The sequence below is a fragment of the Rousettus aegyptiacus genome, unplaced genomic scaffold (assembly GCF_014176215.1).
Source record: "Rousettus aegyptiacus isolate mRouAeg1 unplaced genomic scaffold, mRouAeg1.p scaffold_m13_p_5, whole genome shotgun sequence".
In the NCBI taxonomy this organism is placed as follows: Eukaryota; Metazoa; Chordata; class Mammalia; order Chiroptera; family Pteropodidae; genus Rousettus; species Rousettus aegyptiacus.
The window spans coordinates 1,024,093-1,043,586 of NW_023416308.1; the positions used below are offsets into that span (position 1 = coordinate 1,024,093).

Here is a 19,494-nt window from a genome sequence, read left to right on the forward strand (position 1 = left end):
TCGCCGTGTGGATTGCGGGCTGGGGCCCACGAGGGGCCCCTCCTGTGACCCCGCCATCCTGCCGGGCGCTTCCTCGGCTGCACAGGGCGAGGCCCCTCGCAGGCCCCGCAGCGCAGGGGCGCCCAGCTGCCGGGCCGAGCGGCCGCTCTGCGCAGCGGGGGCTGGCGGAGGACGCGCAGGGCCGCATGGGCCCGCCGCGGACCAGGCAGAGGGCAGCGCGTGCCCTGGGCGTCCTGCCTGGAGCCAGGTTGGCCTGGGCGGGGCGGGGAAGGCAAGGGTAGCACGTGCGCCTGGCAGGGAGCATGCCGGGGCGGGGCCGCCGCCTGGCACGGCCTGATACGGGGAGGGGACACAGCGGGTTGCTCACCGCTGCCCCAGCCACAGGTCCCTGGTGGGTGACATCGCCCCTGCCTTCCCGGAGGAGTGGCTCGTCTGCAGCCAGGCCCTGCTCGCAGCCGGTTTTCTGAGGCCCCGGGGACTCAGTCGTTCGATCAGCATTTCCTTGGCACCGGCCGCACGCCCCGCACTGCTATGGGCATTGGGGCGTCTGGCCATGAACAGAGCAAAGGCCCTGCCCTCTGACCCCCTAGCAGGGGACCCCGTGCCATTTCAGCGCCCGCTCTTTGCTACAGTGACGCCTCACTGGGCTGGGCTGCGGGCATGTGTGGCCACTGTGCTGTGGCGGCCTCCGCTGGGACACTTCTCATGGCACCTGAGTCGCTTGACATGTGCTGATTTGGCCTCGGCAAGTCCTGCGCTTCAGGGAGGCAGCATCGCGGAGCCACCCGCAGCGAGCGGCTGGAGGAGCACCCTCTGTCCGCTGGGCAGCCGGAGCCCGGGGAAGGGCGCGGTCGTGTCTCAGTCTCACACTGTGTCCCAGGAAACACCGCCTGGCTCAGACGTGACCGTCGGGCCGACTCTGGCCAGAGTGCTCAGCCCTCCTCCATGTGGCCAGACGGGGTTCGGCCGCCAACTCGAGCCCCTTGAGGACGGGGTGGGCAGAGAGCTGCTTTGCTTCTTTAAGTGTCTTGTCCAGAGTATTTTTAGCCATAAATCCAGCCCTCGGACCACTTTGTGTGTCAGTGAGGACTCTGGTCTTGGGTGGCAGCAGAGCCATCCTCAGCCGACGTGAGCAGAGAGGACTTTGTCCTGCAGACCGGACGGAGCCGAAGTCCGGCTTCCGGCGCTGCAGGGTGCGCCCGGGCTCCAGCCGTGTCCCCAGCACCCACCTCCGCCTGCGGCCCCACTTCCTGTGAGCCACCTCGCTCCCCGCCTGGCGGCGGCACGCTGCCGCGTCCCTGAGCCCCACACGCTGTCCTAAGCCAGGGAGCAGGAGGCTCTTTGCCGTGACCCCACAAACTCCTCCCTGACTGGACCTTCCCACCTCATGCGCAACGCCGCCTGCACCCCCAAACCGTCGCCGCGGCCTCACGTGGAGCTGGCCAGAGCAGAGTGGGGGCAGACCAGCCGGTGTCGACCGAGCGGGGGGTGGGCAGGTCCCCAGACGGGTCGGGGCTGATGCCAGGCGGGGAGGGCACAGGGCGGGCACGCCGTTTCACCTGTGTCCTTTGTCCCGTTGTGTCCACGGGGGGGGCCAGGTCGGGAGCGCTGCATCGGAAGCCGCACTGCGACTGGCGACCATATCCAGCCCCTGCTGCCCCCCGGTGACCAGCCGGAGCCCCCGCCCGCCAGGCCCGCCTTCCCGTCAGGACCCGCGAGCCCAAGATGCGGGTTTGAATCAGACGTGAGTCCCGCCCTGGCGGAGGCCCGGCCGCCCGTGCTGCCGCGGTGGTGTGAGTCCCGGCGGCCCTCGCACCTCCCCCGGCACCCCCACTCATGCCCGCCAGCGGTCCCCACTGACCACCCGTCACCCCGGAGAGGGCCCCCAGGGGACACAGGCCGTGAACAGGCCAACGTGTAAAAGCCAGGTACCATGAGAAGTGTGAGGCCAGGGCAGCAGGCCCGCCCCCACACCAAGCGCGAGGCGAGGGGTGTCCTCAGAAGGGCTGTTGTGTCCAGGACGGAGCCTGGAGGGGCCCCTTTGGCCGTCGTGAAGCCGGGGTCCAGTGGGGACTCCGAAGGGTCTGGGTCACTGACCTGGCCTCAGCCCCGTCTGCGAAGGTCCCTGTGCCCACAGCACACAGTCTTATGGGGCGGGGGGCGGGCATGGACCTGCCGCTCCCCCTCCGGGGGCTGCGCACTGCCGCTCACCTGCCCGCCTGTGAGCCGAGACGACCCCTCCCCAGTGGCCGGCACTGGACGGCGCCCTCGCCCCTCCCGGCGGGGCAGGCAAACGGCTGCGGGCAGAGCCGCGCGGGGCGGGGGGCAGTCCCCTTCCCCAGGCGCTCGCTCCCCACGCGCTCCTCTCTGGCCCGAAGCTCGGGAGCCACTGCGGGCGCGTCCCTCCGGCCCTGGCCCGAGCCCACCAGAGCAGGGCGCTCAGGCCAGCATCTGGCTTCGCCTTCCCAGGACCCCGGTGGGGCCTGGCTCGCGGAGCGTCCCACACCTCACACCACGTTGGGTGCGTCCTCACCCCGAGTCGGTCCTGGCGTGGGGACACATGTCCTCCATAAGCATCCTCTGTGGGAGCTTTGTCCCGGGCTCGCGCCCTGCCCCGGGCTGAGACTAGGGGGCAGCGGGTCCCACGGGGCCGCCCCCATCGGGGGCCGGAAGGGGGTCACGCGTGATTCGCACGCAGAACGTGCGGCCTGCAGCGTCCTGACGTAACCCCACGTGTCTTTGCCAGATGGACAATGAACGGGCCTCCAGCACCGGCAGGCAGAGGTACTCGGGGAAGGTGCACCTGTGCGTCGCCCGCTACAGGTGAGAGCCACGCCGCTGTCTGAGTCGGGAGTGGGGGCCCGAGGCAGGGGGCCGCTCCGGGGCTGCAGGCGTCCCTCCCCCGGCCCTGGGAGAGGCGGCAGGCCGGCCACGCTCCGGAGGGCGACAGGCTCTGTCCGCTTCGAGGAGGGGTTTGCGGAGGGAGACCGCTTCCCAGGGCTGCCAGGGCAAGTGGTCCCAAACCGGGTGGCTCAAAACGACACGCACCTGTTCTCCCCCAGCTCTGGACCCCGGCAGCGAGCAGCCCGGGCGAGGGCTCCCGGGGGCTGCAGGCGTCCCGTGCGCACGTGCCGCTCCGGGCCCCACCCCCCGTCGTCACGCGGCCCTCTCCCCGCGGGCGTCGTGTTCTCACTCTGTGCAGAGACGCCGGTCGCTGGGTCAGGGCCCGCCCCGCCCTGCCCCACCCCAATGCCACCCATCCTAGTCGCTCCTGCCTGCGAAGACCCCATTTCCAGATGAGGCGACGCCCACAGGGCCTGAGGCCGAGGACCTGCATGTGTGTTCTGCGGGCGCACAGTTCAGCAGACAAGCTCAAAGGAGGACAGTGTTGCCCAGAGCCCCAGAGTGTCCCCACTGTCCACCAGCGCTCGGGCTCCGTCCCACGGCGGTTGACCCCTGTGGTGCACCGCCCCGCAGGGCCTTCGGTGTCCGTGCTGACCGAGGACTGACCAGCTGTCTGGGTCATGTGTGACTCCGAGATTCTTGGTGATAGCTGCCAAAGTCTGGGGTGCGTGAGGGTTAGCTGCCTCCCACAAGCGCCCTGCCTGGTCACAGAGACACGAGTTTGTGACTAAGCCACAAGCAAGCAGGCACAGAGCCATGCGGACCTGCCGTTCACACGCCGCGACACCCGCCCTGTGTCCTCGGTGCTCTGCCCACTCTGCACGCAGGCCGGCCCGAGGCGGGCCTGGCCACGTTCCAGAGGTGTCAGGAATCCCGCTTCCGGAGCTATGGCCGAGGCTGCGGACGCCAACCTCACTGGACCCTCGCACCCTGTCCACGCGGATGGGGGGCGGCCTGACTTCAGACCGCCCGTGTGCCTTCACGGCCTCCCGCTGTGTCCAGTGGCAGTCGTCTCCCGTGACTAAGGCTGCTGCATGGGGTGCGCCTGCCGATGCCACTCATGTTACCAGCGAAACCGCTTCCGGTGGACAGGTCGGTCCTGGGCTGTGAGTGGCCCGATTCGGACTCCAGCTGGGCCTGAAGGTCCACCCCGGATCTGAACGCTGGACCCCTGCATCCATCACACTGTCCCTGGGGACGTTGCCACAGGGCCAGGAGGACCTGCAAGGCCACAGTCAGCGGAGCCTGAGGAGGAAGGCCCAGGCCCGCCCCATGCCTCCCAGGAGAAGGACTGTGTGTGTGTGTGTGTGTGTGTGTGTGTGTGTGTGTGTGTGTGTGTGGAGCAGGGCCGGCCATAGCTGCTACTATGGCAGAGCCGTCAGTGACAGCAAAGGGAGCGATGGCTGGAAGGCTGGGCGGGCACGCCCCAGGCCGTCTCCCAGTGGGGCTGGGCCCTGGCGAGCCACCCCCCTTCCCAGTGGCGGGCCTGGTCCCCCGAAGCTGCCAGGTGCAAGGCCCTGGGGCCGCTGCTGATGCCTGCGGGGCTCACATGGCCTCTTGTCGTGGGGGCACACGGACAGTGAGGGACAGAGTGGCTCGGTGTGGCTACGCCTGCACGGACAGTGTCAGGGGCCTGAATTCCGGGTCCACCCCCCACTGACTGTGAGCCCACGGCTGTGAGCAAGCCCCCTCGCTGCACTCAATCGTAAACCCGGGAATGGTATCCTCTCCACTCCTGAGAGTCAGCGGGGGCAGATCAGACGTGGGGCCCCCTCGGTCACATCACTGAGCGAGCCAGCGTGACGCCGTTACCGTAGCTTTACAGCCCATCTCCGCCAGTGACGGCGTTTTAATTTTCTGATCGAGGCCTTTTAATTCATTAACCTTTCTATTAGAAAATCACGAATTCGTCTAACGTATGTTTTATTTGTAAGTTGGACATGACTTCAAGCACTGTCAGCTCCCGTACTTTGAGGACTTGAGGGTGTGTTTATACTCCTTGTGGTCCAGAGGAAGGTAAAATGATGCATCCATTTGTCAGGGCATTTTGGCAGCACGTCCCAGGACCTTAAAAATGGGCATGACTTTGGCTACTCCTTAGTGACGTATCTGTAAGAAGGAAGTGCAGCAACGTGTGTCTAAGGATATTTGGTGCAATGCTGGTTACATGAGCCCAAAGGCAGGGGCAGCATCCGTGCCGGCGTCAGGGACTGCTTAGTAAAGCATGTCAGCCTAGTCAGTGGAATAGTACACATCCGTTAAAAAGGATACAGTGGACTATTTCCTGAGGTGGAAGGATAGTCATGCCATGTTGCAAAAGTGGAAAACAGGCCAATTACTAGCTAGTATATGCCATATGATTCTATCTTAGCTAAATAACATATATTGAAAGATTATAAAATTAATCATGTCTTCATTTGCTTACTGATTTGGAAACCAATATGGTAGAAGTGATAGGTATGCACACAAAATCAGAGTTATAAATTTGCCATCTGATACGAAGATTCCAGATGTACAGCTGGGTGTGAGAAGGGTTTTTTGTCATGAGTGTGTGTGGAGCCAGAGACGGCCTGGACCTGCAGCACACAGAGGCCTGACTCGCACATGAGCTGTCACATGGGTCTGTCATTTCCCAGAAACGGGAGAGGAGGCCAGTGCCCACCAGGACCCCACGGGGGAGGAAGGGGTCCGCCTCTGTCAGTGCGGCTGCCGAGTGAGCTTGTCTCTTCCTCCAGCTACAACCCCTTCGATGGGCCCAATGAGAACCCGGAAGCCGAGCTGCCCCTCACGGCGGGGAAGTACCTCTACGTGTATGGGGACATGGACGAGGACGGCTTCTACGAAGGTCTGTTGGAGCGTGGCAGGCGGGCGGGCGGGCGGCACACACGGCCAGTCCACCCAGCAGACTGACTTGTCCGGGGCCTGGTAGGCGTCCCAGGTCCCCAGATTGCTCCTGGGCTCCCACCCCCTGCTCCGACCCTGCGCTGTCCAGCATCATCAGGGTCCCCCCTTCTGATGACCGAGTGGCGTCCCCTGAGCAGAGGACTAATCCCCACCTAGCTGGCAGGTTTCTCATTTACGACCTCGTGGAGGTCGTTGTCCGAGCTGGCGGAAGCCCCTGGGTCTGCTGCTGGGTCTCACTGGGTATGAAACCGACACTCAGGCGTGGTGGCCCAGCCTCTGGTCCGAGCCACCCGCGTGAGTTACAGAAGCGCAGCCGCTCGGGGCAGTCGGCCGGATTCCACTACGACTGGTGGCCGACAGTCTGAGCGCCTCATGTAGACTCACGCTCCTTCACTGATTCGCACACGTGTGTAGAAAACACGCCCACAGTCGCTGCCAGAAAACCCTCCCTGGATGTCTCTAGAATATGGACACCAGGAGTTGTGCCCACATCAGCTTCCCAGGGGCCCGACTGAAGGCAGGCCACACAGCTCAGGCCTCCACTCTGCATGCGACAGTGGGATACTTACGTCATCCGTCCCTGCCTCAGTTTCCCTGGTTATATAATGCAGGTAGTAATAGTCCACACCTGTGGGGAGGCTGAGTATAAATGAGGCATAGATGTGGAGTGGGTCTAGGGCATAGTATTTGTTCAAGAAATGTGAGTTATCACCACCATCATCACCACCACCATCACCACCATCATCATCATCATCTCCCCATGAGTCCAACTGAGGTTGTGTTTACAGAGTGCCTCAGGGCAATGATTGACTTTGTGAGACCCGCCCTTTTGATAGGGTCAGGAACAGAATCTGGGCCCCTTGTTTACTCTGGTGGAACCCGGGACTGATTGAAGGGTCAGCTTGCCCCCCCTGGGCCGGTCACAGGGAGTGTGTTGGGAGCAGCCCCCACTGTTCAGCACCTCCCAGCCTCCTGGGTTGCGCGGCCTCCCATCGAGCCCCCTCTGCAGACTGCGATGGGGGTGGGGGGGTGGGGGAACTAGCCAGCTCCCACCAGCACGGGAAGATTGCCGGAACCGAGCAGTCACTGAAGCTCCTCAGAACAGTCGTCCGTGCTCAGGGCCTCTGCTTCTAGCTGGCTTTTGAGCCCCTTGAATAAAGAGAACGCACGGAAGTTAGACCATGTCACGAAACCCGATGAGGTCCCCGTGGTGACTGCCCAGAGCCGCCAGAGCTAGGGAGACGGCATCTTCTTTGCCTCTCAGCTTACGGGTGGTCGTGGCAGCAGTCGGTCGTCACCAACTGGACACACTGGGGATTTCAGCGAGATGCACACAGCGCTTTGCAAGGCAGATGCAGTTGCCTTCAGTTCCTGTGTGATCATGCAGTCCAAAATAAGAGTGAGACACACATTAGCTTCCAAAGCCCACATACTCTACACGTGTGTTCCCCCGTCTAACAAGCGCTGATGGCCTGGAGTCGCTCTCCGCTGCTCGGTCCTGGTGACCGGCACAGGCCCCGCCCTCACAGAGCGCTGTCCTGCTCAGGGGAGGGGGTCAGCGTGTGGACGCAGGTTGAGTGGACTCAGTGGTTCAGGCCGTGACCGGCTCTGCAGAGGAAGCAGAGCAGCCGGCCAGCGGGGGGCTCAGAGGGCGGCAGTGGCTGCAGGTCATGAGCTGGGGCCTGGGGAGGTGACGAGCGGGTTCCTGCACAGAGCTGAGGCACCCCACTGTGAGGCTGTCACTGCCCCGCGCCCCCACCAGGGAGGCGTGCTGAGTCTCCCACGGGGCCCCCACGTGGTGGTGACTCTGTCCTCGCACCCGACAGGCGAACTGCTGGACGGGCAGCGGGGGCTCGTGCCCTCCAACTTCGTGGACTTCGTCCAGGACAGCGAGTCCCGATTGGGCACGCTGGGGACCGGACAGGACCAAAATCTCATCAACCTTTCGGGCATCGGCCCGGAGGCGGAGAACATCCTCGACCTGCACTCCCCCACGCCCCCCGACTCCGGCGTCACCGACAATGGCACGGGGACGCTGGCCGTGGACATCGACGACGTTGGAGAAGACACTGTGCCTTACCCCAGGAAGATCACCCTCATCAAGCAACTCGCCAGGAGCGTCATCGTGGGCTGGGAGCCGCCCGCCCTGCCGCCGGGGTGGGGCGCGGGGAGCAGCTACAGCGTGCTGGTGGGCCAGGAGCCGCGCCTGAGCCTCCCGCTGGCGGGCAGGACCAAGGCCCTCGTCGAGAAGCTCGACATGGCGGCCGGCACCTACCGCGTGTCCGTGCAGTGCGTCACGGGCCGGGGCAGCTCGGACCCGCTGCGCTGCACCCTGCTGGTGGGCAAAGACGTGGCGGTGGCCCCCTCGCAGCTGAGGGTGGACAGCGTCACGCAGACCTCCGCCCAGCTCTCCTGGCTGCCCACCAACAGCAACTACAGCCACGTGGTCTTCCTCAACGAGGAGGAGCTGGGCGTGGTCCGGGCCGCCAGGTACAAGTTCCCGCTCTCCAACCTGCGGCCCAGCGTGGCCTACAAGGTGAAGGTGCTGGCCAGGCCCCACCAGATGCCCTGGCAGCTCCCCCTGGAGCAGAGGGAGAAGAAGGAGGCCTTTGTGGAGTTCTCCACGCTGCCCGCAGGTGAGCCCGTGCTTCCGCGGGGTCCCCCCGGGGCGAGGACACCCGAAGTCACCGGCACGTGACATGGGGATGGGTGGGCGGGAGGGAGGGAGCCGAGGGAAGCTGCGTACGGCCAACATATCCCAGCGTCACCCTGGAAAATCCCTTAAATCGGCAGCCACGCGCGAGGGTTATGGGGACTGTGCGCGTGTGCGCGTGTGTGTAAGCGGGAGGGGGGGCTCTGGCCGTGTTTCGGGGCCGTGGTGTTGGAAATGTTTAGCTCTTGCACAAGCAGGAGGCTTGTCTCCAGAAGGCGGGAGGCATGACATGGCCCTCAGGGATGGGGACGGAGGGCCACAGGTCCCCGGGCGTTCGCCCCAGACACGCACGGCTGTGGGGCCGTGGGCGGAGCGCACACTTGCCGCCGCCTCCCGCTGACACACACGTGCACATGAGTGGGCTCTCGTGGGGACACGGTCCCCCGTACCCCTGCCTGGGTCCCGGGCACCTCTACCACAGAGCCCCCAGCTCCTCGCCGTCCTCACCGTGACAAAGGGGGTGGCTCCCTGTCCCTTCTGCACACACCCCAGGAACTGCAGAGACGGTGACGAGGGCGAACCAGCCCGTCCGCCTGTTCTCCAACCGATCTAGATCCCAGTGCTGCTCAGGTACCCGGCCACGGCCACCTCCGCCTTCAGAAGGGTCCTGCTGACGCGCGCGATGGCCGAGCCCTGCCCCGCCCCGTCGCTGTCTCTGGGCCGGTGTCAACCGCAGGCGGGAGGTGGCAGAGCCGCGGCCACTCTGCCCCTTCTCCCGCTGACCCCCAGCCTCTGACACTTAGGGTGTGTGCAGACAGGTGCCGAGGAGACCCCAGGCTGGGGCAGTTCCCGACTTCCGTCCTCCGTCCTTGGGGACAGTGAGGGCACAGGTCCCGTGTAGACGAGCTGTCTGGTGTGGCCCTGCTGCTGAGCCAGGCTGCGAATTGTCGGCACTGACGGAGCCGTGACCGAGTCGAACCGTGGCAGCACGGATGGCCCTCTGTCTCCGCAGACGGGCCACAGGCGGGCGGCCTCCGGCGCCTGGTGGTGGAGCGGTGTCCCCTGAGCCTCCGGTTCATCTGCAGAATGAGCCCGCGCTGAAGCCACAGGGCCGCGTGCGGTCACGTGGTGGGAAGTGTGGGCACAGCCGCCCTCCTGCCTCCGGGGGCGTCGCTCGGGGAACTCTGCAAGCCTGAGTACATGACGCTCGCGGCCTCCCCCCCAAAGCGGAGCGTTCGTCCTTTCCCAAAGGAACTGCTGTGGGCTTCCGAGCAGGAGGGATTGGGGGCTCCACCCCAGCCCGGAGGGGAGGAGCCACCCGAGGTGCAGCAGCACAGCCACCCCACGGTCACCAGAAGCCACCCTCATTGCTCAAATTAGCAGCTCGAGACTTTGTCTCGTGAGGTCCAGTTTGCACGATTCACGCAGGTCCGGGCACCAACGGGGCTGAGCCAGCTGGTGCAGACGGCAGGTCTGCGTGCGCGGCTGACCCTGGGGTCACGTGGCCCCCTCGCAACCCTGTCTCTCCACACCGGTCAGGCCCCTCACCCAGGAGGTGGCAAGCTGGGCGACACACAGTCCAGGCTCACACACTCGAGAGAGAGCTGGAGGGCGGGAGGAAGGCAGGGCCTGTCTCCTCCGCTGCTCTGGGAGCCCCTGGCCGCTGCGAAGCTGTCATGGGGCTGACCGGCCAGGCCGAGTCACACAGGCCCGGGCGGCTCCGTCGGCTGCACGGACTGGGGGCCGGCGTGGGCGTGGAGGAGCAGCCGCCCCGGCCGCTCGCCGCCTCGCCTGGCGGCATTGCCCATGCTTTCTGTTGCCGTCAGAGTCGATCTGCAGCGTCCCGTGAGTCTCGGTGCACGTCATGAGGCTCAGCATTGACGCGCCTCGTGGGCCAGTGACTCTGTCACCACGAGTGGTCACCCTGCCGTTGACTGTCCGTCACGCCCAGTGACCCACTTCTGTTAGGACTGGGAGTGTGGCCTCTGACGGGCGGCCTCCTCCCCGGGTGACACCAGCTGAGCGTGGTGACGGCTCGCCTGCCGGGGTCAGGCCCTGAAAGGTCCCCTGCCATCTGCCCCACAGGTCCTCCCGCCCCCCCACGCGACGTCACCGTCCAGGCTGGAGCCGCCCCAGCGACCGTCCGCGTCTCCTGGCAGCCGCCCGCGCTGACCGCCCCTGGGCTGTCCTCTGGCGCCAGCGTGCTGGGCTACGGCGTGTACGCGAAGGGGCAGAGGGTGAGCGGGACGTCTGGGGCCCCGGCTGCGGCCCCCCCACTCTCGGGTGCGGGGGAGGGGCTGTCCGGCTGCCGGGACGCCTGTGAGCATGCTCTCTGTGGCAGGTGGCCGAGGTCAGCGCCCCCATGGCGGACAGCGCCACCGTGGAGCTCCCGCGACTACGGAGCCTGGACGCCAAGGCCGTGACCGTGCGGACTCTTTCTGCACAGGGCGAGTCCGTGGACTCCGCCCTCGCCACCATCCCCCCCGACCTCCTGGTGCCTCCTGCCCCCACACCGAAGCCATTAGCAAGTGCCGGCGTCCCCGATACCAAAGATGACCGCCTGGGTCCCCACGTGAAGGGGGACGAGGCCTGGGAGCAGAGCCGGGCACCGGTCCCAGCCCACGGGCACATGCTGGGGCCACCCAGCCTGCAGGGCCCCGGCAGACGGTCGCCCTCGCCCAGCCGGATCCTCCCGCAGCCGCAGGGCGCCCCGGTGTCCACCTCCGTCGCCAGGGCCATGGCCCGGAAGGCTGCAGAGAGAGTGGCCGAGAGCAGCAGGGTAAGACCGGCCTCACCGTGGCCCAGCGGGGGTGGGGCCTTCCTCGTTGCCCGGAGCCTGTCCCGAGGGCCTCGGACACAACTGTGCTTTGCGGACAACGTGGCCCCAGCTGACCAGAGGAAACGGGTTGTGACCAAGAAAACTGGCCAGGCTCGGTCTGTGTCGAGGGGTCTGGGGGCACCTCCCAGATGTCGGCTTGGGGACCCGATTCCTAACCAGGCACTCCTCCCAGCCCTGCTCACCCCTGAGCCCCTGCTGTGTGTGTCTGTGTGCGTGTGTGTGTGTGTGTGTGTGTGTGTATGGCACACATACATATAGACAGACATACCTACGAACACACGCACAGAGGAAGTACACGAATGCATTTCCGTGCTGACGGCTGGAAACCGTCTGGCTGCGGGGAGAGGGTGTGTGCGGGTGGGGACGGCTCTCGGTGCGGCGCACAGGGAGACGGGGTGTTGAAGCAACGCCGGTGGGGTGGGGCGGCCTCTCGGGCCTCCGCGTCCCCTCCCAGGACCTGGAACTGAGCTGGGCCAGGAGCCCCGCCCTGCCCGGGACGAGCCGGTCCCTGGGCGCATCCGTGTGCCAGGTGCCCAGGTCTGCCGCGTGGTCTTGGGCGGGGGGCAGCGGCAGCTGGCGGTAGCCGGGGGTCCTCCCAGCACCGCCCACAGTCTGTGGGGCCTCTCCAGGCTGCTGCCCCTGGCAGTGCCTTCTCTGAATGCTGGTGCCAGGGTCTCCCCGGGAGGTCAGAGCTGAGAGACAGGCCACATCCGGACACTGGGAGGCAGGGGGGCTGTGGAGACGATGCTTCGGCTTCTGGAAGCATCAGAAACAGGCTTTATGTGAAACCTCTCAATTTGTTCAGTATTAGCGTCTAATACCCAAAAAGCAATTAAATACTCCTCTGTGGGCTCTGAAGGAAAAGCCGGACGGGCACACGTGTCACGGGCCACCACCCTGGGCTCTGGGGCCCCACGCCGCAGAAGCCCCAGACCGCCACCCTCGCAGCTTGGAGCTTCTGGCAGAGCCCCGTGGGCAGGCGGGCTGGCAGGTGACACTGCCCCTGCCCTTTCAGACGGTGCAGCACCCGGCAGCCCTCAGACGGGACCCGGAAAGGGGCTGGAGGCAGAGACCAGGCCCAGGCCCAGCCCCCAGGAGGCCCGGGGAGAAAGCAGAGCATGCCGAGTGCGCGCGCTCAGGGCCAGGCTCCTCAGCGGGTCCCTGCGCTCCCAGCACAGTCGAGGACCAGTCCCGCCGTGTGTGGTCGGGAGGCTGGCTGGGCCCGCCTGCGTCACAGCCGAGCAGCTCTGGGAGCCCACCCAGGAGCCCGCACCACCGACCGTTTGACTGGGGCTGCAGGGCTGGGTGAAGGAAGGGGCAGTTCCAGGCGGCGTGGGGCCGGGACGCCCCTCGCCCTGCAGCCACGGTCAGACGGCCCCGCCACCCGCCCAGCCCTCCCGACCGCCTCGCTCACCCTTTCCTTCCTCCTTCCAAGATAGAGAAAAGGAGCGTGTTCATGGAGAGGGGCGGGCAGTACGTGGACTTGGACGAGGAGGACGGCTACGAGTCCCCAGACGCCAAGCGGCGGGGCGCGTCGGTGGACGACTTCCTGAAAGGCTCGGAGCTGGGCAAGCCGGTGAGTGGCACGCAGGCCTCTCGAGGTCCAGAGGCCCCAGGTCGTGACAAAGACGGGACAATGCCAGGCCCAGGGCGACAATCGCAGTCTGGGAAATGTAGCCTTAACAGTGGCCGGTGTGTTTGTTACCTCGTCTGGGGGCAGTTTCAGAAGTGTAGTCTGGGCTTTAAAGGCGGCTTCCCCGGCGACCCTGTCACACGGCCCCGGCCTCTTCCCCGTAGCACAGTCTCCACCTGGCGGCAGCGACCCCCACCCCCCCGCCCCGGGCACGGAGCAAGCCCAGCCTCCAGGTCCCGGCCCCGCCCCGGCCTGGCTGTGTGTCAGCACGTGGTGTCCTTTAGGCTCTTAAACGCTGGTGAGGGGCACAGACACCCACTTCCCCACACCCCACTCTACTGCACGACCTAGGTCTGACGTGCACACTGTGTCCTGAGCCCACGACCTCTGGCCGAGCCCCTGTCTCGGCACCAAGGCAGGGGGCCAACGGTGTCTGGGAAAACGTGTTCCCCAGCCCCGGGGTGGGCCCTCCCGCCCGCGGCCCAGGCTCTGTGCCTGTTCCCAGCTGGGGCTCCCGCTGCCACCCGGCCCACGAGTGTGTGCACGGTGACGCCCTGTGCCCTCGCGTCGCAGTGAGTGGCACCCACACCCTGGCGCATCTCGCAGAGCAGGGGGGGTGGGCAGCGAGCGGGGAGAGCCTCGCGGGGGAGCTCACGCGGCAGGCGATGCCCACCTGTGTCTCCTCTGCCTGCCCAGCCGCACTGTTGCCATGGCGAGGAGTACCACACGGAGAGCAGCCGGGGGTCCGACCTCTCAGACATCATGGAGGAGGACGAGGAGGAGCTGTGCTCGGAGATGCAGCTGGAGGACGGGGGCCGGCGGCGGCCCAGCGGCACGTCCCACAGCGCGCTCAAGGTCAGTGACGGGGACACTGGCTCCCTCCGTCACCCTGTCCCTTTGCTGGGGCTGCAGCGGCTGCTCAGGGGGTCTTGCCCTGACCCCGGAAGCTCACGGATAAGATCGGCTTCTTTCTCACCGCTGAGCTTGCATCCGGGAATTCCCTGCCCTCTGGTCACTCCTCGTCCCCCAAAAGCCTGGGTAGAGTTCAGGGGGGCCTCTTGGGGGCACCCCACAGGGACTCAGTAGGGAAGAGCTGGACAGTGAAGACCTCACACGTAGCCTTAAGTGCTCACCCAGGAGAGCAGGGCTCGGCCCGGCCACCGGGCACGAAGGAGCAGCAGGGCGAGGCATGGAGGACGGCCCCCTGGCATCGGGGGTCCCCCACGCCAGCTGCCCTTGAGACTCTTGCTGTTGGAGCCCCACGTGCTCCATGTCTACCACGGCCACCGCGGCAGGTCTGATGGGAAGGCATGCTCGCGGAAGCAGAGCGCTGAGAGCCGGGCCCGCGGCGCGCGCCCTGGCCCTGCCGGGGGACCATCCCGACGCCGCGCTTCCCTGGCAGGGGGGACAGGATGGATGTGGCTCCCACCCTCCAGCCTTAGAGGGGACAGACAAGCTGGGCAGCTCGCAGGGGCTCGAGGCTTGCCGCGGGGACGGGGCGCCAGCCCGGCCCCCTCAGTCCTGCGTTGTGAATGGCGGTTAGAAGACAACGTCCAGATCTGGCCTCTAGCCTGGCACCCCCTTGCGCAGGAAGACTGACTGCCGGACCCTGCTAAGGCCCCGCCCCCAACCTCCAGGGCCCTATGGGAACCCCCTGGCTCCCCGCCCCAACCCTCGCCAGCTCCTGGCACCACCCGTCAGCTGGCTGGCAGAGTTCACAGTGGCCTTCTTGATGGAGGGCCCCGGGCAGCCCCGCGGGGGTCTGCTCTGCTCGGGTGCCCTCAAGCGCCCCGGGGCTCAGCCGGGCCGGGGCGGCAGGGCCCGTGCTCCCACTCTCCGCAGTGTGCCCTTTTCATGGAGGGAGCTGGTACTTCCTGGGAACTGTCGAGCAAAGAAATGGTCCCTCATCTCCCAGGAAGGAGACCCGGAGGGCAAGCAGAGTCATCCTAAAACGCTGCGGCCATGTCCCACACGAGCAGCCCTGCTCCCCGGGGAACAGCCGAGCGGGAGATCGCAGCTGGCAGGGAGGGGCCCGTGACAGCCATGGCCTCACTCCGGCCTGTCCGTGGTGTTCCTACATTTAAAAAACTGGAGATTTCACCAGCCGATCTGGATTTCCAGCTTCTCTAGAAATTCCAAGACAGGCGGGGCATCTGGCCCACAGGGCTCGCCCCTCTGTGTGGTGGAGGGGGGCGCCCATTCCCGGGGGGGGGGATGCCCCGGGCGCTCTGCGGTGCCTGCCTGGCCCTGGGAAGCTCCTGGCAGCCCCTGCCCCCACCCGGCCAGTAGCTGTTTTTCGCCTGCACGTCTTGGCCCTGACATTCCCCTTAGCAGATGAGGGAGGTCCCCAGCCGGCCGAGCATGCAGCTCATTCACCTTGTCACCTTGCACACCTGCACCAGGCAAAACTGCCACAGTCCGCGATCACAGAGCCCACAGGCCCGTAGGGGTCAGGTGGGGCCTGGCGGGTGGGCGGCCTCAGAGTGGGGACCCTCCCACGAGGTCGCAGGAGTGGCCACGGCAGAGGCAGTGGTGTGGGCGAGGATGTGTGGGCGCGCCGCCGCGTCTCCCCAACGCGCACTGGGCGGCTCCTGGCAGTGCCAGCCCCGTGCCAGGCCCTGGAGGCCCGAGAGTGGGGACCTGGCTCTCCACTCAGGCCGCGAGGTGCAGGACCTGGCAGAGGGTCACATGGACCCCGATGGTGAGCGGGTGCGGGTCCCAAAGCGAGGACACAGCGTGAGTGACGAGGCGGGGTGTCCACACAGTTTAGGCAGGGCGAGAGGTGATACCGGGCAACATGGGGGCGAAGGGTCTCGGGGAAGGTCCAGGACGACGACGAGAGCAGGCAGTGACTGCCGTGACGCCTCGTCACCGGGCATCCGCAGGCAGCCGCCCTGCAAGTCGGGGCGCGGCCAGCGGGCGGCGGGTTTCAGACGGCGCGCCCCGGGCGCGGGCGTCCCCCAGAGCCGGCGCCTTGTCCGCGGGAACCCCGCCCGTGGGGCCGTCGTGTGGCCCTCGTGTCCCGCAGGGCCGGTCCCCACGCTCTGGCCTCGCCGCCCGCCGGCCCCACCCCCTAACAGCCACCAAGACTAACGCTGTGTTTTCTCTCCCTCCCGCCCACGTCATGCTCCCTCGTTCACGCGGGGTCCGGCCCCGTGTCACGTGCTCCTCCAGGAGTGCCATGACAGTGGGGGCCCCGAAGCAGCGCTCCGCGAGCAGCCAGAGCGCCCCGCGCAGGGCCCGCGCGCACAGAGGCTGTGCAGTATCCCGGAGGTGGCGGAGGAGGACGCCGAGCGCAGCGAGCTCGGGCGCAGGCAGGGCATAGGGCACCCCCGCGCGGCCAGGGGGCCCCGGCCCCTCCCCAGCCCCGCGAACCAGGCCCTGCCGGGCTCCCGGTTCCCCGCGGAGCCCTGGGGCCCTGCGGCCGGCCCCCACGCTGAGGACTCCGTTCTGGAAGACAGAGGCAGCCGGTCCGGCCGTTGGGCCACCAGGAGCCCGGACAGTGGCCTGGACTGCGGGAGTGACGAGGAGCTGCGCTCCGGCTCCGGAAACGCCGCCGCCAAGCGCAGCGCAGGCCCCGGGCTCTGTCCCTGCAGGAGCCTGCGGCCTCTGCTGGCCCGGCGGCGGACGCTGACCCGGCAGAGCAGCATCGAAGAGGACTTTGGGGAGCAGGTGGACCCCAGTGACGTCATCAGAAGCGATGACGCCCATCCGAGCCCGGAGGGACCTGCCCCCAGGAAGTACGGCTGGGACGAGCCCGCAGGCCCCGAAGACCTTCGGGATGTTTGGAAGAAAAGCGTAAAAGCGCCCGGCAGTAGGGCGGCCGCCCAACACACGTGGGCACCTTCCCGAGTCGCAGACGGCCCTTTGGTGTGTGAAGTGACCCCCTCACGTCTGCTTGCCAGACCGACCCGTTTCCATCCTTCATTTTATGCATTTATTTTGGTGCCATCCCTGGGGACTCTGCTGGCTGTCTTTAGTTTTCCATGCAGTTTTGATTTACTGGGTCCCATTGCTTCCCAACCCTTGACCATGCTGAAGATCTGTTTACTTTGCTTTAGAATAATGATCACCCCCCAATCAGCGATGATTATGGCTGCTTTAATTAAAGGACAACTGAATCTAAATTTTAATTAAGGGTTAGCTGAACTATGATTATCCAAAAGTTTGGCAATACATACTTTTTCAAAACCAGCCGTAGGAACTGACTTAACGACTACCGATATCGTTGAAGGTTTGCTTATTGTGGTTTTGATTTTTTTATTGTTGTTGTTGTTTGGCCTTCATCCATAATTGAAAAAAAATGGAGAACAATTATTGAAGGATCCATTTTTGCATATTGCTTCCAGTTTCCTTTTCCTTCATCTAGTTTTCAGAATGAATTTTCCATCATCAGCTCTAGACACACCCCGGCCTGCCTGCCAGGCCTGTCAGTACTTCTCAGAGGAGGGGCGCCTGCAAGGCTTCATTCATCTCTGTACTGTGTCCACTTTTCAGAACATTGGCTCCTGTCACGCTGAACTTTTCAGTGAACCCACAGGCGAGACATCACCCGTCACCAGGCCATGGCTCTGAGCCAGTGCAGTTTGTGATCTGTCCACAAGAGGGCGCCGACCCACAACTCACTGATTCACCTGCCAGCGCCGCCAGCCTGTACCCCGCCTGTAGCAAGACTGGGGCCAGAACATTGCCTTGAGTTTCAAACACGCGGAAACTTCTTTGAGTTTTCGGTGGCCTCACATACAACTCTCCCCCGGCGGGACTTGTGGCAATGCAGTGTTCCCCCACTTTGTGGCCGATGGAGGACCGGCCTATAAAGAAACTAGGCCAGGGCTGCGGTAGCCCAGGGCACTGGCGGGGGCAGGGGAGCCCCCCGAGTCGTGTTTAAGCCATTCTCACTTTGGGTCAGAACGTCTGGCTTCTGCAGTAACAGCGACACAAAGATGCCTCCCGAGGAAGTCTCTCTTGCCCCCACCCCGCCCGTGTGTCGAAAAGCAACCCCGATGTGGAAGGTGGGGCGCCTGGGGCGAGCAGCTTTTCTCTTCCAGGTCATTCAGCTAACCTTTCAGTTAAAAGCTAAGTTTAGTTGCCTTTAGAGCTTCTGCTTCTAAGTTGAATTGATTTGGCTGACTTAATTCTTTCGTCCCCAGGGCTGGCGAGCCTTCTGACTGTGTTGTTTTGTCTTCAGATTTTAGGCAGCGTGGTGTCCGCAGGACGGGCCGAGAGGGCAGATCACCTGGGCCGGCGCTTTTCCCGCGGGAGTGCGGGCGTGTGGAGGTCCCCGCCAGGGATGGTCCCGGCCATCGGTTAGTGGCCTGTCTGATGTCTTTCTGTCTTTCAACAACAGACACGGGGCTGCTTAGTTCTCAATCCAAACATTTTTAAAAAATCATTAAGAATAGCGTTTTCATGCAAATACAAGCAACTCGATTACTCATAGCAAACCCCAGGCAGAAACGGCATAGGTAGAGCCCGTTGGTGAGTGTTCCCGAAATGCCATGGTGACTTTTCATGCCCGTCTTCTTCCCGCGCAGTCACAGGCACATACCCGGCCCCCCTCCCCTCCCCTTCCCCCCAGCCAGGCCAGGTGCTTCGGCCACGCCCCCACCGCGCACTCGCCCCCACCCAGCGCAGCCGCGGTGTCGCTGCCCGCCACTGGCCGTGCTCGGGGTGACGTTGAGCTTCGGGGCGCACCGACACGAAGTTCCACAGCATGGCCCCAACGACAGTGCCTACTCAGCCCTTTGGGGAGCTGCTGGCGCAGCGGGCTCTGCTCCCGCCCGGCGCCTGACCCCTTTCGTGTCCACTCCCCCTGGAGGGGCTGGGGACAGTTGTGCACCCCTCTACCTGCAACCTGATGCTCCCCCAGCGGAGAGGCGTTCACAGCGACCCTGGAGGACTGGTCCTTCTGAGAACCACCAGCGATTTCCACGATTTCCACTGAACAGAGCTGCGTCCTGCTGGTGGGCGGTCCGTTCCCTCCAGCGTCACAGCGGGCGGGAGCCACTGCGCACGCGCACACGCAGGCTGCGGGGTCCGCCTTGGGCTTCGGGGCTCGCGACCTCCCCATCGGTACCGGTGGGAGCCGGCAAACTCGCAAGCGCTTGTTATCGACGGCAACCGAAACCAGATCCTGGGCGCAGACGCGAGCGCGGCCCGCCGTCTGGAAGTTTCCTTCCTTCTCGGGAGTTGATCCCTGACCGATTATCCAGGCACCCTCCACGGTCCGACTCGCCGCGAAGAGTTCGCGCGCTGACCTCTCCCGAGCTGACGCGCTTTCTACGTTCCAACTAAATGTTTCTCCGACGGGCTTGGTTCTTTCTCCATCAGCTCCCTGTCACCTGCCTCCTGCGCTCCCCTGCTGGCGACAGGAGGTCTGCCTGGCTGCTGTCCCGAGCCTGCCTCTCTTCTGTGACGAGAGCCTTTGTCACTTGCTTCCTTGCCAATGACAGCAGTGCGATCGTGCCCTCCCCCTCTGTTCGTGCACGTGCTCCTGTCTCTGATGGGACCTAACGACGTGTACGCGACGTGTACGCGCATCCGCACCCGTACTGACATCTG

At 65.2% G+C, this 19,494-nt stretch overlaps 1 protein-coding gene across 7 annotated transcripts in view; it reads left to right on the plus strand.

Annotated features, from left to right (window-relative positions):
* The window catches only part of RIMBP2 (RIMS binding protein 2), a 130,877-nt gene that overhangs the window by 99,728 nt on the left and 11,655 nt on the right, over nucleotides 1-19,494 (plus strand). For all 7 annotated transcript variants that reach the window (XM_016145982.2, XM_016145986.2, XM_016145984.2 and 4 more), the window contains 9 exons: nucleotides 1,599-1,744; nucleotides 2,747-2,823; nucleotides 5,640-5,749; nucleotides 7,635-8,444; nucleotides 10,547-10,698; nucleotides 10,803-11,240; nucleotides 12,736-12,876; nucleotides 13,630-13,788; nucleotides 18,122-18,239. In XM_016145982.2, coding sequence (XP_016001468.2) covers nucleotides 1,599-1,744; nucleotides 2,747-2,823; nucleotides 5,640-5,749; nucleotides 7,635-8,444; nucleotides 10,547-10,698; nucleotides 10,803-11,240; nucleotides 12,736-12,876; nucleotides 13,630-13,788; nucleotides 18,122-18,239 — 2,151 coding nt within the window. The remainder of the gene's footprint in view (nucleotides 1-1,598; nucleotides 1,745-2,746; nucleotides 2,824-5,639; nucleotides 5,750-7,634; nucleotides 8,445-10,546; nucleotides 10,699-10,802; nucleotides 11,241-12,735; nucleotides 12,877-13,629; nucleotides 13,789-18,121; nucleotides 18,240-19,494) is intronic.